Source organism: Zea mays, chromosome 6 (genome assembly GCF_902167145.1).
Source record: "Zea mays cultivar B73 chromosome 6, Zm-B73-REFERENCE-NAM-5.0, whole genome shotgun sequence".
NCBI lineage: Eukaryota > Viridiplantae > Streptophyta > Magnoliopsida > Poales > Poaceae > Zea > Zea mays.
Window position 1 is genome coordinate 114,404,472 of NC_050101.1, and position 16,920 is coordinate 114,421,391.

The following is a 16,920-nucleotide window of genomic DNA, read 5'->3' on the forward strand; positions in this document are numbered from 1 at the left end:
CAGGCCTCCATCTTCTCGGGCGTCCTCTCCGCCACCTCCACGAGAAGCGGACAATGTTGGCATCGCGCTCGCTCACGGCTGGCTGTCCACAGCCGGATGCCGTCGTCGTTGCCCATGAACGTGACAGGGTGCACCACGGCCCTGTACGTCGTCCACTCATTCACAAATAGGTTCTAGGTGTCAAGCGAGGGTGAAAGAAAGATCCACGCTAACACAAATGTGATATGCGAGCGTGGTGAGTCACCAAGGCGAATGTGGCAAAGTTGTGGCATCTTTCAAAAATCCGATGACAAATGTGTTATGGTCTTATGGACAACTAGATATATACCCGTGCGTTGCCACGAGAGTTAAAAATTAGTATTAAACATAATTTTAGAGGAATCATACAAGAATCAGTTCGTTTTCACAGGAAAAACGCAAGAAACGGGAAAATTTCCTCCGCTCCAAATGAGCCCTTAAAATAATTAATTACTCACGTAGGTCACTATCAACCATTTTGCAAAAGGGAAATTGCACAATCATACTACAAGAGATCGAGCATAATGCTACTTACGAACAATGAAACTGTTTTACAAGCGATTGAGCATACTGCTAATTTCTGAATAGTGTATGCACCTCAACGCAGCAATCAATCCTAACCTGGTAGCCAAACTCTCGCCAAGGCACCACACTAACAAGCATCAGTCACCCATGATCTTGACAAAAGCGAGAGGAGAATTGACAAAAGCGAGAGAGACCGAGAAGCAGGCAGGGAAATCGTACCTTCTAGGCCTCGTTCGATCCACAAGCTGCTGCAGCTTCTCACTCTGGCGGTGCTAGAGCACGTCCAGCCGATGCACGCGCGAACCGCTCGACACCCATGATCTTGCGCAGTGCACACCAGACCTAACTTGCGAACTACCAATGAGAATAGAATAGTTGGATCAATTGACAATTAAGGAAAACCCAGTAGAATATATGGATAATTAAGGAAACCCCATCATAGATAAACATTGCAATAGAAGTTTGTTTCCCAAATGACAGCCATTCTAGTTATCTAGCAGAGAACATCTTTTGAGCCACGGGCATTAAGGAACAACAACAACAAGAACAGAATAACTCAATTCACATTCTAGTTATAAAATAGAGAACATTGTTTTTTGAACCACAAGCACCCAGTAGAATAGATGGATAATTAAGGAAAACCCATCATAGATAACAATTGCAATAGGAGCTGATTTCCCAAATGACAACCATTCTGGTTACCTAACAGAGAATATCTTTTGAGAAACAACAACAAGAACAAAGTAAATCACTTCACATTCTAGTTATCAAATAGAGAACATTGATTTTTGAACCACAGGCATTAGGAAATATCATCAACAAAGAACATATTAAATTGCTTCACATCACATGAGGCACAATGGGCAGTTTGGATTGCAACCTCCCAGGCAGATGCCTGCCAGGCATTCCATCGTAGCCATCAGGCGTCCAAAATCAATGGCATGGGATGCTGCTTGGGCCTGACAGGCCCATAGTGCATAAGCATGTTTTCTATCCAAGAATTCAATGTGACTGATGAACTTGAATAGCCGCTACAGGCACCTTGCATTTTAAGCTTAATTATTCCTATTTCTCTGAAAGGATAGTGTTCTAGTAAGGCAAGGAAACCAAAATCTTCATATCAGCAGACCAGACCACACATAAGGGGAGGAAGGGAAAGACACACAGATCGAATATTCAATGTCACCACTGTCATCTTGAATAGTTGGTCGAATATGAGTCTCCAACAATTTTTTTTATCATGGCAACTATTTTTAAATCATCCTAGGGGGGACAGTGCAGGTAAAGAAATATTGTGGGCACTGACTTGGAAACAGTGTGCTGGTCACAATTTCTACAAAAGCTTGGAATTGCCTCGACCTGGTGTTGATGGGTGCGCACCGGATTTTGTCTACAACTGCAGCAGAGGGTCTCAGAAAGAACACATGTGACACCAAGCATGCTTGCCGCACAATAGTGATGAATTCGCATGCAAGGGAGTCATCCTCTCTTTGCTTCCCAACCTCGTCGTTCCCTTGATATGCAAGTATACTTTTGGCGCGAGTGGTGCAAACAGGTCTGCAGTAATCAACAGAAAAGATAATGAGAATAATTTGGAGAATATACTTGCTCTACCAAGCTCTACCAAATCCATTCCACGGAGCTAGGGGTCCTCTATTGGGGATCATGTAGAATGATCATCGTTGACCCAACAACACAGAGATCATAGCCCACCACGCCCATCCGATGCAACTTGCAACTTCTCATTCAATGTGAAATGTGCTAGAACAGTACTGCACATAACAAAACTAAAAAATGACTAACTATTAAAAAAAGATGTAGTGACTCGGCATTGATAACTGAACTCATAACAAGGAATGACCGGCACAAAAATAAACTGCAATAACTGAATACAATGAATTACTAAATAAAAAATGATAGAGCATACATCAGTTGTAAATCTCACTATTTTTCCCTTCTTCTCCTCTAGTGAAGTTGGAAAATCACTGTCATCATCAGAAATTGGAACAACTGCTTTGCCTTTTGATTTGATTTTTGAAATTACTCTGCTGATAGTCGTAGCCTAAAAATGTAAAAAAACAGAATAACTGACTACAAAAATTGTAATGTATAATATGTTATTAGAATGGCTGACTACACAAATTACAATGAAAAATACTCAACACGCTTACAATGACTGACAACGACTAAGCATAGTTTACAATGACTAACTGCACAATTACAATGACTTAGCACACCAAAAAACATTCACAAATAACATTTATGAAGTCAAAAAACAAAATGATCATTAAAAAAGTTCATGGTAAAAACCCTACACACAACAATGACTGACACACTAAAAAACAAATGTCTGAGTACAAAAAAGGCATAAAAACACATACAAAAAACCTGCAAAAAAATATGTAGTACTGCTATTCCATTTAGTTGTCCCAATCTGCACACATTTCAAGTGGAACCGAAGCACCAGAATGATTCCATTGAATAAAAGAAACTTGCTAGGGTTCAAATACTGAGACAAAACTGAAGCACTCACTGAATGCTCCCACCTCCTCGCTTGGATAGGGCGCTGGAGATGGCCAACCAGATCGCAATCCCTGAATACACAAGTTTCAACCGCCACCCCCCCCCCCCCCGACGAACCTCCATCGGCGTGGCTTCCTCCCCATCGATAGATGAGAGAAAACAGCTGCGAGAGAGCGAGGAGCCCGATGAGCAAACTGCAAAAACAAGGAACAAAAGGCGAGGAGCGCGAGGAACAAACTGCCAGTGTTTAAGCATGGAATGAATCTAGGATGGCGAACGAACGAGATGAAGCTGAGGCAGCAGGGTCGCGCGCTGACCTCGGCCTTCGCGGAGGGCGCGCCGCCAAGGTCGCCCATGTGGATCTCGCTGCCCTCGGTGTCCATCATCACGGCGACCGCGAACCCTTTCTCGTCGTTGAGCCTCCGTACAGCGCGGATGGCTTCGCGGTGCCACTCGCGGTGAAGAGCTTGCGGCTCTCGCCGGCCTCCTCCTCGCCCCCGCCACCACCATTGCCGACGAACCGCAGGGAGGAGTTAGGGATCGGATGTAGGGAGGGGAATGTAGCCTGGTGCTAGGGTTAGGGTTTTACCTGGTCGATTTGGGAGCGAGAGGAGCCCGACGCCATTACGGAAATGCAGCAAAGATGGGGACGGGGCCGGGGGCAGATGGCACCGGATCCACCTTCGCGACGATCGTGGCGGCCGTGGCGGGTTTGCGGCGGGCTGTGCGGGCGTAGGGAGCGGCATGGCGGCGGGTGTTCGTAGGGGCATGGCGTGCAGATGTGCGGCAGGATTCGCAGGGACGGCGCGGGGGGTGTGGGCGGCCGTGCGCGTGATCCGCGGGGTAAGGGAATCGGCGGGGGCAGTCTACACTGTGCTCTTAATAGTTAGTAGAGATGTAAAACTAGTAGTTGAAGAGTTGCCATCGGTAACGATGACAATCAGTTAATTATTTTCTAATAGTGTCATCTAAAATGTCATCCATTCTATATTTAGGAAATATTCCTTCTACATACTTCAACGATATTCTGTAAAATATTCATATGTGGAGAGAGACTCTTCTCTTTTATATCTATTTTTATATAGTTTAAATAATACATTAAGTAAACTAAAATATAGACTCTCTCTATTTATTATTTATTATCACTGTTTATTTAAAAATAAATTAGTGAACGATAAATATTTGAGAACGAATATAGTATAATATATTTAAAGTTATAAAGAAACCTAAAGTAAATATGTCTAGTTTGGAAACTTAAAATTTAAGTTTCTAAATTAGCCCTCGTGCGAATATGTATTTTAACGAGAGACGAAGAACAACGTTGGGATAAATGAAGAGGAATTTTTAGGCTGTAAAGAAGGAAATGAGAGGATAGTCACAGATGCGGTTTGGTATTCAATACCGAAATTCCGTAATCGTCCAGGGCAAACACGCAAAACGTGCTTCTGTCCCTCTCCTGTTATAATTTCGTCTTCTTCCCTCTCCCACCGGTGTCCTCGCCTCGCCTATCCGATCTGCCACCTCGCCGTCTCGCACGTTCCTTTCCCCAACTCCCCAGCGCCTCTCCGCGCCGCGATCCAGATCCAGGTACGTCTTCCTCCAGCCCCGCGATTTCACCTCCACCCCCGCTTCTCCTGCGGCAATCCATCGCTCGCGTCGTCCCTACTGGGTGACAAGAGGGCGACCACGCCCACCTCCACACTCTTCGACCTGTCCCCAGCCTGCCGCTGCATTTTCTCTATCTTCCGTCCGGCTATTTTTTTGCTGAATGGTGGATTGCTGATCTCTATACATTTCCCGTGGATCGGAGAGTCCGAGTGATACGCGTGGGGATTGGGGAGACTCGGATCAGCTCCGCTCCTTTCCTCGGTTCTGATGTCGTGGTTGGCTGTTGCCCTGTGCAGGTTGTTCAGCATGGGTCTGGTGAAGGAAGGCGTCGACATGGAGGAGGGAACCCTAGAGATCGGCATGGGTGAGTCACGAGCGACGAGATCCAAGCTCGCCTATAGTGTGCGCCTTAGGCTTTGTTTCGTCATGATGGATGTGTCAGTGTGTACTGTACCGATGCATCACTGGTACTAGCATCATAGCATGGATAATATGTAGAGATGATTTACACTCTCAGCAGATAAACACTTTGCTTGAAAATGATCTTAAGCTATGAGCAAGATATTCGGCCATTGGCTAGATTGTAGCTTGGTTGCATTACCAATGCATTGAATTTCATGAACATGCGATATTAGTGTATAACACTGTAGATTCTCCTAAAAAATATCGCAACCCACTGTCATAGGGCTTTTGTTGAACCATACTACAAAACATGATGCATCTAGTTCATTCTTCACTGTAACAATTAGCTTGTAGCTTTGTTGTTTCAACTATGTAACTAGTTGTCAGGTCTGGCGCACTTGCTAGGTCACACTTATAGTTCAAAATCAGTTCATCTGTTTGCACGTGTTGCTCTTTAGAATCGTGTCACGTCCAATGTGGAAGCTTCATGAGTTACCAATTATTGAAAATATTGGATTGACATATGCCACTGCCATTGTAAATACAAGATTTGTTTTGTATGGGTAACAGAAATTTGTGGACCAAAATACTGCATATCTTGAGCCTCTTTTGTGCAAGATGTATGCCTGTTTGAAATCATGCTTTTTAGGCTACCTTACAAAGGCGACACGTACTACTTAGTAATTTACTTGTTACCTGTGCAGAGTACAGGACTGTATCTGGTGTGGCCGGGCCTCTGGTTATCTTGGATAAAGTAAAGGTGTGTACAGTTTTCTCCAATATGATGATAACTACCATGTAGATTTTGAACAGCTCAGTCTGCTAGCCTCTTATGCTTTGTTCCTTTGCTTGCATATCCATCTATAGGGCCCAAAGTACCAAGAAATTGTAAACATCCGACTTGGAGATGGCACCACTCGCCGTGGTCAAGTCCTTGAAGTTGATGGAGAAAAAGCTGTTGTGCAGGTTACTTCTCCATTGCCTTATTGTCTTTTAGTAGTAGTTCCAAATTGATGTTGATTTTACAGTATGGTTAGGCTAGGTCTATTTCCTGAAAACTTAGTTTGTTAATTAACTGCATTATTCATCAGGTTTTTGAAGGAACTTCTGGAATAGACAACAAATACACAACCGTGCAGTTTACAGGCGAGGTGCTTCATCTTGTGACTTTATTTGCTGTTTACTTACTAATAAAGTATAGGGCAGGCCTGGTGCAATGGTGAGAGCTGTGTCACTGCCTTACTAGGTCGTCGGTTCAAAGCAGCCTCTCCACATTTATGGGGGAAGGCTTGCCTCGGTATATCCCTTCCCTAGATGCCACTCATGTGGGAGCCTCCGGCACTGGGTTTGCCCTTTTTTACTTATCAATAAAGTGTTTAGTAGGCAAATACACTTTGAACTAGATCATTTCAATTTGGGAATGTAGCTCATAAGGAAAATTTACAAGATCTATGATAAGCACACATAGATTCACCATGAAGTTATCCATAGTAGTCATGTTAATAAACAATTGTATAGTGTATAGCAGTGGAAGAATAACCTCCATAGATCTGCCAGGCTAAATTTAACAGTGATATTGTTTTCTTTATTACGAGGGGCAGGCCTGGTGCTACGGTGAGAGCTGTCTCACTGAGTCACGAGGTCACGGGATCGAAACAGTCTCTCCGCATTTGCGGAGGAAGGCTTGGCTTGGTTTATTCCTTCCTTAGACCCCACTCATGTGGGAGCCTCTGGCAGTGGGTCTGCCCTTTTTAGTGTTTTCTTCATTACCCTGTTTATTGTGAAAATCCTGTCTTGTTTGATTATGCAGTACATTGTGTTTCTTACAGGTTTTGAAAACTCCTGTCTCACTCGATATGCTTGGGCGCATTTTTAATGGTTCTGGAAAACCTATTGACAATGGCCCCCCGATATTACCTGAAGCCTACTTGGATATCTCTGGTAAGTAATTTCTGGTTCAAGCACGCTGCTCTACAATGCTCATGGTGAAGTGCATGTTGTGGAGAGTAGTAGGTTTTAGAAGTATTGATTGATTAGCGGCATTAAATCAATGAGTCCATCTTTAAAGTTTGTAATCATGTACTCTGATTTTGTTGCAGGAAGTTCTATTAATCCCAGTGAGAGAACCTATCCAGAGGAGATGATCCAAACTGGGATATCCACCATTGATGTGATGAACTCCATTGCTCGTGGGCAAAAAATCCCCCTATTTTCTGCTGCTGGACTCCCTCACAATGAAATTGCTGCTCAGATCTGTCGTCAGGCTGGCCTTGTGAAGACATTGGAGAAAGGAAAGCATGCAGAGGTAGCTAATGTGTCCTAACTGCAACCCTACCCCCTCCCCTACCTACAAACATATTTTTCAGAGTACAAACAGTTGAACACACATCTGCACTCTTAAAAAAAATCAGAGATATCTCTTACATGAATGTTACTAGGCTTAACATTGCATGACTCACCTGAAATTCTTACACACATTGTCTTAAGTTGGATATGTTGTGCCTGATACTTTTCATATGTTTCAACATCCTATTCTTTCAAGTAAGCTACAGTTTCTTTTGGTACACATGTACCTGTAATTATTTTTTATTTCCTGTGAGGTCAACATTTATATGGAGGATTGTGTATTCATGTATGCTTTACATGTCTTAATAAGGCTTAGTCACTGGTTCTGATTTTATTACCTGCAGGGTGGTGAAGATGACAACTTTGCTATTGTGTTTGCTGCTATGGGAGTGAACATGGAAACAGCTCAATTCTTCAAACGTGATTTTGAAGAGAACGGTTCCATGGAACGGGTCACCCTTTTTCTGAATCTGGTACCTACAAGGACTTATGAATTTGTGATCAACATTCATTTACCATTTTATTTCTCCCAAGAGTGCCATAATCGGTTCTGCATTGTTTTAGATGCATATTGACCAAAAAAATCCCACAATCAGTGGCGGAGCTTGAACAATAACATAACGGGGCTATCAATGAATTAGGGACCCCACTAATGATGCATGAATCAAATTGACCATGGAATCATGGATAACTGTTGTTTATTTTTATTGAGAAAAAAAATCCTAGGGGTGGTCATGGCCCAGGTTGGCCTGCACTATCCTCTGGCCCTGCATAACGATGAGCCAAATATATTCTACATGTGACATAATCAGTGTATAGCACAGCATATTTTTAACACCTTGATCCTCTTACAGGCTAATGATCCCACCATTGAACGTATTATCACCCCTCGGATTGCTCTAACAACAGCAGAATATTTGGCATATGAATGTGGGAAGCATGTACTTGTCATCTTGACAGATATGAGCTCTTATGCAGACGCACTTCGTGAGGTATGGAGTTTTGATATTTTGTGTCATATCTTGTATTTTCAGTCCATATCTTGTATTTAGGGCCTGTTTGGTTCCTTGCCCAGGCAAGGTTGCCTTGCTTGGCCAGGCAGAAATCCAGACCATTTATTTCGAGTGCCTGGCAGATAGGATTGCAGCCTGGCTGGCAGATTGCTTGCTCGGGCAAGGTTGCCAATGCTTTGTGCTGCAATTCTGTTGACCTGATTCAATCATTTTTAAATACATTGATTCATGAATTATTTAGTGTTACTGCACATGGACATTTATTCTACATGTAACTGAGTTTACTACATGTTGTATTGGTGCCACAATGCTTGTATATAGTGACAGTGACTTGTTATCAAAAGAATCTCATGATTTTGGTAATGATATGGTTGTAGAATTACAATTTTTTATTGTCTTGACATCTTGTTAACACTGCCCTGAATGGCTGAATGGGTACTGGAATTATGTGTTGAGATTTCTATAAGCTTCTGGGTGCTATTTTGTAGTTCTTCATTAAGAAACAACTCAGAAATGCTTAATTATGTAGTATTCCATGTCCCATTTTAAGTATTTAAGATCAACCTTTGTATTTAGGTAATCAAATGGTAAATTGATTTCATGTTTGATGTTTCTAATAATGCTACATGGGCATTGTGCTTTTTGTAGGTTTCTGCAGCCCGAGAAGAGGTGCCAGGTAGGCGTGGTTATCCTGGATATATGTATACTGATCTGGCAACAATATATGAGCGTGCTGGGCGTATTGAAGGAAGAACAGGGTCCATTACCCAAATTCCTATTCTGACAATGCCTAATGATGGTAAGTAACCATGGCTTTTTTATCTTTGTTATTATATAACTATATGAAGGGCAGACCTAGTGTAGTGGTTAGAGCTGTCTCACTGAGTCACCAGGCCATGGATTCGAAGCAGGGGAAGGCTTGCCCACCAGTTCAGATGGTCCTTTTTTAACTACTTATTATGGTGATCAAGAACACCTATCTAAGATTTCCGCTATGAACTATGAAGGGACACTCTACTCTATCTTCGACTATCACCGAGTGAGCTCGAGGTTAGAGCAACCTGTTCTCGGGATTAGCCCCCCCATAAAAAGTTGGTCCAGACTACCTACGGGGTTGCCCAATTCAATGATTGTCGTGGCTGATACCTGCTTAAGAAACACTGACTTTGTTATTTAATCTGGCTTTTATGCGTTCAATAGGCTTTGTTGCATTGGATTCGGACATATGCAGAATCAACCAATGGTGGAGCCTTTGGACATTTTATCTGTTAAAACTGCTCCCAAACCTCCCACCAGGTTTTAGGCAGGGTACTGCTGCCAGTTGATTCACGGGAGCCTAATCCATGCAATGAGGGGGTTGCCCAAACGCGGTATATAAGGCATACCCTATAAAGCTTATAAGTAAACCAGATATAGGAGATGGCGACTAAAGTTGATGTTTATCCCTTCCCCAGACCCCACTTAGAGCCTCCGGCACTAGGTCTGCCTTTTTTTATTATATAATTATACTATGTGACGTATTGTTATTGGTTTTGTACATTTATCTTCTGAGCATTTTGGAGACACTCCATTTAAACATAGTTATTAGGACCAGATTGGTCGTTGAACCAGCAAGGACGTAGTCCACTGTTTCACTGGCTCAACTGTCGAGAACCCCTTTCAAAAATAAAGTCAAGGACCAATTCAACTGCCGGTTCAATAGTTTTGGATTGAATTGAACTGGCTACAAGTACATAGAACGGTGCAATATATAGTTGATATTAAATAAAAACAAGCTCATAAATAACACAACTATATCTAACCACACGTCTGGACAGTTACATTGATATATCCCAGAAAAGAAAACGTCCAAAATGGACCATTTATAGCATGTTGGCCTCATGATTTATTTACCATCTATATCATTTTGTTGGCGATTTTGCCGTAAATTGCCACCCATTTGTAGCGGCCCATTTCAGGACCTTGTTTGCTTCTTAATATAATAAAACACAGCTCTCCTGTGTTTTCGAGGAGAAAAAAATTGTTGGCCATTTAACGCAAGTATACCATGGCTAATATTGTAATCTACTCCTAAAACAGATATCACACACCCAACTCCGGACCTTACTGGATACATTACTGAGGGACAGATATACATTGATAGGCAGCTCCATAACAGACAGGTGCTTTTCTTTGTCTTTTATTCTTGAGTTATCTAATGTTATACCTTCACATGCGGCAGGTCTGGAATTATTTATAACTAAATTTAGCATTTCTTATTTTCTCATATTTGATATAGAATATGAAGTATTTGTTTATTTTTTACTACCTTGATAGCTTATCTGTGTTGATGTGATCACATTTTATTTTATTTCAGATTTATCCACCTATCAATGTCCTGCCATCTCTATCTCGATTGATGAAGGTAAGATAAGTTTTCTGTATGTTTTCAGCATTTATGTTGAAGGTTAGTTGTAAGAACCACTTAACAACTCCTGCAGAGTGCTATTGGTGAGGGCATGACACGTAGAGACCATTCGGATGTGTCTAATCAGGTACATACTATGAGTCCATGTTATTTTTGATAAGGGAGTCCATAGTCTTTGCTACCCTTCAGACATGATGTGCAAGATGAATTGACATCTGCTGTTTTCTCTTTCAGCTTTATGCCAACTACGCAATTGGAAAGGATGTTCAGGCCATGAAGGCAGTCGTTGGAGAGGAGGCACTCTCGTCTGAGGATCTGGTCTGTTTCGAGTGAAATAAATTCCTAAGGGCTTGTTCGGGTTGCGTGCAGACGTAACCGAACAAGCCCTAAGTTAGTTCTTTTTCAGATGTCCAAAACCTAATGTTCTGTTACTTCTTGCTCAGCTTTACTTAGAGTTCCTTGACAAGTTTGAGAGGAAGTTTGTGACACAAGGAGCATACGACACACGGAACATCTTCCAGTCACTAGATCTTGCATGGACATTGCTTCGGATCTTCCCTCGCGAACTTCTCCACCGTATCCCGGCGAAGACCTTGGACCAGTACTATAGCAGAGATGCCTCCCACTGAATCACTGATCGTTGATCAGTGTTCCAATAGTTTGGCAAGTGTTGAATAAATTGAACAGATTGGCTTCATGGCCTTTTCCCTGTATTTATGTGTAGTCAGGTCCAATTCTTTTCTGTTGATGAGCGCAAGTTTTTCGTAGATGACTCGCGGTCACGGCAATATTTGTGATATTGTGTCATCTGTGGACTATGGTTAAATTTCAGTTATTTGTTTTCTTTCACCTTCCAGAACTGTTAGCAAGAGCATTCTGGACCAGGATGCTCGAACACAACTGGCTGTATGTACATTTGTGAATGGTGAATAAAGAAGGGGCAATAAACTGCTGCGAAATATGTGCTACTGCCTCACCAGAAGTTCTGTCTAATGTGTGCGAAGTTGTTATCTGAGGGCTCAGTTTTGATGAGAATTCTTTGACGTGAAGAGAAGAAAATGCTTTTTCTTAGCAAAAACGGACTAACCTGTTCGGCTGGCACTGCCGCTGCAGCTGTTCATACTCGGCAATCAGTAGAGATAAAATATTGTAGAAGCCACAACCACAGCTGGAGTACATAGTCTGTCCTTAATTAAATACTTTTGGAACGGAAGAGATTTCAAATTTTTTAGTCCTTATTCGGTTATTTTAATTCTATATGTTTTAGGTATTATTCGGTTATTTTAATTTTATGTGTATTAAAGTGTATTACGATAAATTTTAACTTGATATAGTGACTCACTATCATCCAATTCCATAGATTAATGGTGCTCGTATAATCACAGCTCCCTCGGCCCGCTTGTCCCGTCTACTGAACTACTCGCACTTCCTCACCAGCCAGCGCCTCCCTTGCTCATCACACTCCTTTCTCCACCCATCCGCTTCCGGGACGCCAACCATGGCGACCCACGACAGAGGCCCGCGCCCCTGCCACCTCCTCATCTTAATCGCTGCCGCCGCGCTCTATTTCGCGTCCTCCCCGGCGTCGCTCCCCATAACTTCCAGAAGGTGATCAATCGACCTCATTCCCCGGCTTCTCGCCCGCATGTTTCTCCGCTTCCACTCCCGGTCGAATCCAAGGCTAGGTCTTCCCTCGCGGCTGTTGGCGCCCGCGGATCTGGCAGTGTTTGGATGATCAGTCTCAGATCTTGCTTTCGGGATGCGCGGGGGAGTAGCGGGTAGGCGCGTGGTTTAGGGTTCAGGGATACGAAGTATGGAAGGATGGATGTCAACATTGGTGTGTCTACGTGTTTCGGCGTGGGAAGAAGTGATGCGGCGCGCCATGCCCCCATCCTATCTTTGATCGCCCGCCTTTTCGTTGGCGGTACGGGTAACATGTGTTTTTCGATGCAGTGAGGGCATTAGCGTAGGATTTGCATTTTGGATACCTTGCAGTGGTGGTCTCGATAATTACATATTTTTTTGGGGAAATATGTTTCTGGTGCTTTCATGTTTGTTATCTATCTGTATGCTTGATTATGCATACAATGTTTTTCTTGTACATGTTGATGCTCAATTTATCGTGTCATTTTGTCTTTGACATTGACAACAAGTTTCATTAGCTAGTTGGTGTATGGGGTAGAATAGATCACTTGTCACTCATGACTCACAAGTCTGCACATGCTGCAGTTTCCTTCAGTTGGTTTCATTAAGACCTGGCATTCCAGTGGCTCATAATGGTGGACTTGATTAGATCTGAATGTTACTTTGATATAATTTGGAAGTATTTAGTTCAAACTGTATGATTATAGCTAAGTTTTTTTTTCACAAGAATCATTATAGCTAGTAGCAAAGAGAGTTCATCTTGAGCAAGCAAGTAGATGTGTTGTTACCTAAGATATGAAAGGTTGGGATATATAAATCCTATATAATATGGTATACATTGTTCCATGGTTCCATCACAAGCATATGTGTTGAGTCTATATGTTAATGATGTTTGGATCTCTTGGTGGTTGGTTCAATGCATACTAGCAAAGTGCCCATGCATTACTACGGTTTTCGTTTATGCTTAAGTGTAGAATATAAAACATAAAGACATGTGTGTTCTGTTGTTTAAGTGGGTGGATGTGGGTTTAGAGCTAGCAACCATGGTTCGAATCTCCATTTATGCATTTTTTTGCATTTTTACAATTTAAATGTGGGGGCACGACGCCGGTGAAAACTGTGGAACCAGAAAAACTGGTGCTTTAATATAGTAGAGAAAAGATAGAGAAATGCTATTCATATGAGTTTCAAATGCATATCCCTTCGTGACAACAGTTATGTTGAAAATGGTGCACTTTTCTTGCTGTTGATGCCTCAATTAGTCAAGTGTAATAACTATGATATGAGGCAAGGGGAATAGCTAATACACTGTTGTATAGCTCAATCAACACATGTTATTGCCTTGTATGTTTTAAAATTGAGTATTTATTTGATTCATTGCATGGTGGTTGATTCCTGATATCCATCAATTATTCTACCGTGATGTTTGTCATTTCATTATAGAATTGGAGACCCCATAACTATTAGATTATAAATATAATATCGGATATTAGTATTCTAGTATTAATTTTTATGGGGTTTCACTCTCCACGATGATGAACTTCAAGTGAAAATCAATAAATTATCATCTATAAAACACAACTTCCATATGACTACTATTTTCTGGATTACTGCAAACATGAGGCGATTAAGAACAATGTTGAGAACTTAGGTGAAGTCCTTCGTGGGGACCACATTGAAAATTCTGTCTATAATGTAAGTACATGAAACCCTTTGATTTATACTAGTCTATGCAAAAAGAAGTGGGATTACTTGAAAAGAAAAAAGAACTACGAGAAGCTGTTTGATTAATTGTTATTTTGTTTTTTATTCATACAGTTCAAGATGAGGAGGGATGAGAGTTGCAAAGTTGTTTGTCGAACACAACTTTCTCAAGAAGCTGCAAAGAATTTCAAAGAAAAGATCAATGATGAATACCGAGTAAACATGTATGTTCTTAAGTTGCAACTCATACGATATTTATTTTCTATGTCACTATAATAATGTGACCATCAAGTAAGGGGAAGATTGAGGATTGCTCCTCCAATTATGCACATAATATTTATTGCTCCATTGTCAATGTCATTTACTTGTTCGACTGCCATGCCTATGAGACATTGAATATAAATTTCTTAAGTATCCATGGGTTATGTCATTATGTGTTTGTTTGTTCAATGTTGTGTCTAACTATATTTATTTTGTTTCAAAAAATGTGCATGTTAGGATTCTAGATAATCTCCCAGTTGTGGTACTAATGCAGACCCGGGAAGGAAGCCAAACACCAAGCATGGTTACCGAGTTGGTTACAAGGTGAGCATAACAAATTCTTATCTCATAAGTTAGACATGAATTGGTTAATATTGGTTACCTTGTTTGATTTGAATGCAATATTGTCAGCTCAAGGATGACAAGTATTATATCAACAATCACTTGAGTTTTAAAGTCTTGTACCACGAAGACCAAACTTCTCCCGATGCTCGCATTGTTGGCTTCCATGTGATTCCTAGCAGGTATGCCATATTTCATGATCAACTTCTCTCATCTGTTTCTAAGATTTTGTTCTCTTACTACTTACATTTGGTTTCCTACTTCCATCTGCCTATGAAATATGGAGTCATCTATATCTATAACTCCTTTGTGCTGATTTGTTACAACATCAAACATGAATATGGTGCTTGGGATGACAACAATCCCACAGTGCAAACTTGCAATGCTAACATTAAGGTTACACCCGGTAGTCACACTCCTCAAGAGGTGGCCCCTGATGCAGATGTTGTATTCTCTTATGTTTCTACTTTTAAGGTACAATTTGTTTCATAAGCTTCTCTATCACTAAGATTATTTCCCCCAAGTTTGATTAGTTTTGAATTGACCTATTTCAGTCCAGTGATATCATATGGGCATCTCGATGGGATGTATACCTTCTTTCTAGTGATAGCCAAATACACTAGTTTTCAATTGTTAACTCATTGATGATCGTCCTATTCCTTTCTGGTATGGTAGCCATGATCATGATGATAACCCTTTACAAGGACATAACAAACTACAATCAGCTTGACGACCAGGATGAGGCTCAGGAAGAAACCGGATGGAAGTTAGTGCATGGCGATGTATTCCGAGCTCCTGTTCATTCAAGCCTCCTTTGTGTTTATGCTGGCACTAGCGTTCAGTTCTTCGGGATGACACTTTTAACCATGATGTTTGCTCTTCTTGGATTCTTATCACCTGCAAACCGTGGAGGACTCATGACTGCTATGGTCCTTTTCTGGGTGTTCATGGGTGTATTGGCAGGTTACACACCTCATCTCGCCTGTACAAGATCACCCTAAAAACTGCCTTCATATTTCCTGGTATTATCTTTTTCGGTCTTCTTCATCTTCCTGAATGCACTAATCTAGGGTGAGAGATCATCTGGTGCAGTTCCTTTTGGAACAATGTTTGCATTGTTCCTCCTCTGGTTTGGCATCTCTGTGTCGCTGGTCTTTGTTGGAAGTTTCTTAGGATTCAAGCAGCTAGCCATTGAGGACCCAGTGAAGACAAACAAGATTCACAGACAAATTACTGAGCAAGCATGGTACCTGCAGCCAGTTTTTGCAATACTAGCTAGTGGCATATTGCCATTTGGGACTGTCTTTATTGAGCTCTTCTTCATCCTGACATCTATCTGGCTGAACCAATTCTACTACATCTTCGGCTTCCTCTTCAAAGTATTTGTCGTCCTCGTTGTGACATGTGTTGAGATCACAATTGTGATATGCTACTTCTAGCTTTGTAGTGAGGATTAACACTGGTGGTGGAGGGCATACCTGACCGCAGGCTCGTCAGCACTCTATTTGTTTGCTTATGCTATCTTCTACTTATTCAATAAGTTGGAGATCACAAAGCTTGTCTCAGGCATCTTGTACTTTGGTTACATGCTGATCATCTCTTACACCTTCTTTGTGCTGATTGGTACCATTGGCTTCTGTGCCTGCTTCTGGTTCGTGAGGAAGATATATGCTTCTGTGAAAATATACTGATTAAACAACTACTGTCTAGAGAAACTTATTTTCTGCTCATAGAGTACCTTCTGCCAAGGTTTTGCTGCAATGTTGTGCATGGTGCTGCGATTCCATGGTTTTGGTAGGAATATGTGTAGCCTGTTAGGAGCAAGAATTGCTGGAAGTTGAAATGAGGTTGATACGTGGTGTTGTAGTGCAGCATGGATTTTGTACACCTAAAGATATTTAGTGTTGCTTGTAATATGCCTTGATTTACCCTGCTTGTTCCACATCATGCCCTGTGCGCTTGATGTCCTTAGGTTTTCAATTGGACAACAGGTGGTATGCTTTCTCATTGTTGTGTCCTGTGTGGGTTTGATATACGATGTTATTAGAATGTCTGATGTTTTGGTTATGCAACCATGTGAAACCAATGATGGTTGTTGGTTGTTGCCTGTTATGTAGAAAGCAGATT

General features: G+C 41.6%; 2 protein-coding genes across 3 annotated transcripts; both read left to right on the forward strand.

Annotated features, from left to right (window-relative positions):
* The first annotated feature begins 4,492 nt into the window (after positions 1-4,492).
* LOC100282598 (vacuolar ATP synthase subunit B) lies at positions 4,493-11,807 on the forward strand. 2 transcript variants are annotated; one of them, NM_001155506.2, is made up of 15 exons: positions 4,493-4,653; positions 4,971-5,038; positions 5,781-5,836; positions 5,944-6,042; positions 6,168-6,227; positions 6,906-7,017; positions 7,176-7,381; positions 7,767-7,895; positions 8,277-8,414; positions 9,084-9,234; positions 10,515-10,597; positions 10,792-10,839; positions 10,916-10,969; positions 11,077-11,160; positions 11,286-11,807. In NM_001155506.2, the coding sequence occupies exons 2-15, from the start codon at positions 4,981-4,983 to the stop codon at positions 11,469-11,471; spliced, it is 1,464 nt and encodes a 487-aa protein (NP_001148978.1). In that variant the 5' UTR covers positions 4,493-4,653; positions 4,971-4,980; the 3' UTR covers positions 11,472-11,807. The 2 variants fall into 2 exon arrangements, with proteins under 2 accessions (NP_001148978.1, NP_001399047.1); NM_001412118.1 differs by having other exon boundaries at positions 4,639-4,837.
* Positions 11,539-16,484, forward strand: LOC103631300 (transmembrane 9 superfamily member 7). Its single transcript, XM_020540054.1, is given in 13 exon segments — positions 11,539-11,552; positions 11,700-11,748; positions 12,280-12,450; positions 14,018-14,054; positions 14,057-14,181; positions 14,305-14,414; positions 14,689-14,744; positions 14,747-14,775; positions 14,863-14,975; positions 15,120-15,267; positions 15,348-15,761; positions 15,764-15,823; positions 15,825-16,484. Coding segments are annotated over 13 exon segments (1,986 nt in total).
* Positions 16,485-16,920: the final 436 nt, after the last annotated feature.

Bases quoted from the DNA above. Each gene is read 5' to 3' on its own strand.
- LOC100282598 (NM_001155506.2), top strand. From the start codon at position 4,981: ATGGGTCTGGTGAAGGAAGGCGTCGACATGGAGGAGGGAACCCTAGAG. The intron at 7,018-7,175 runs GTAAGTAATTTC...ATTTTGTTGCAG, and splicing joins AGCCTACTTGGATATCTCTG to GAAGTTCTATTAATCCCAGT. The intron at 9,235-10,514 runs GTAAGTAACCAT...CTCCTAAAACAG, and splicing joins TCTGACAATGCCTAATGATG to ATATCACACACCCAACTCCG.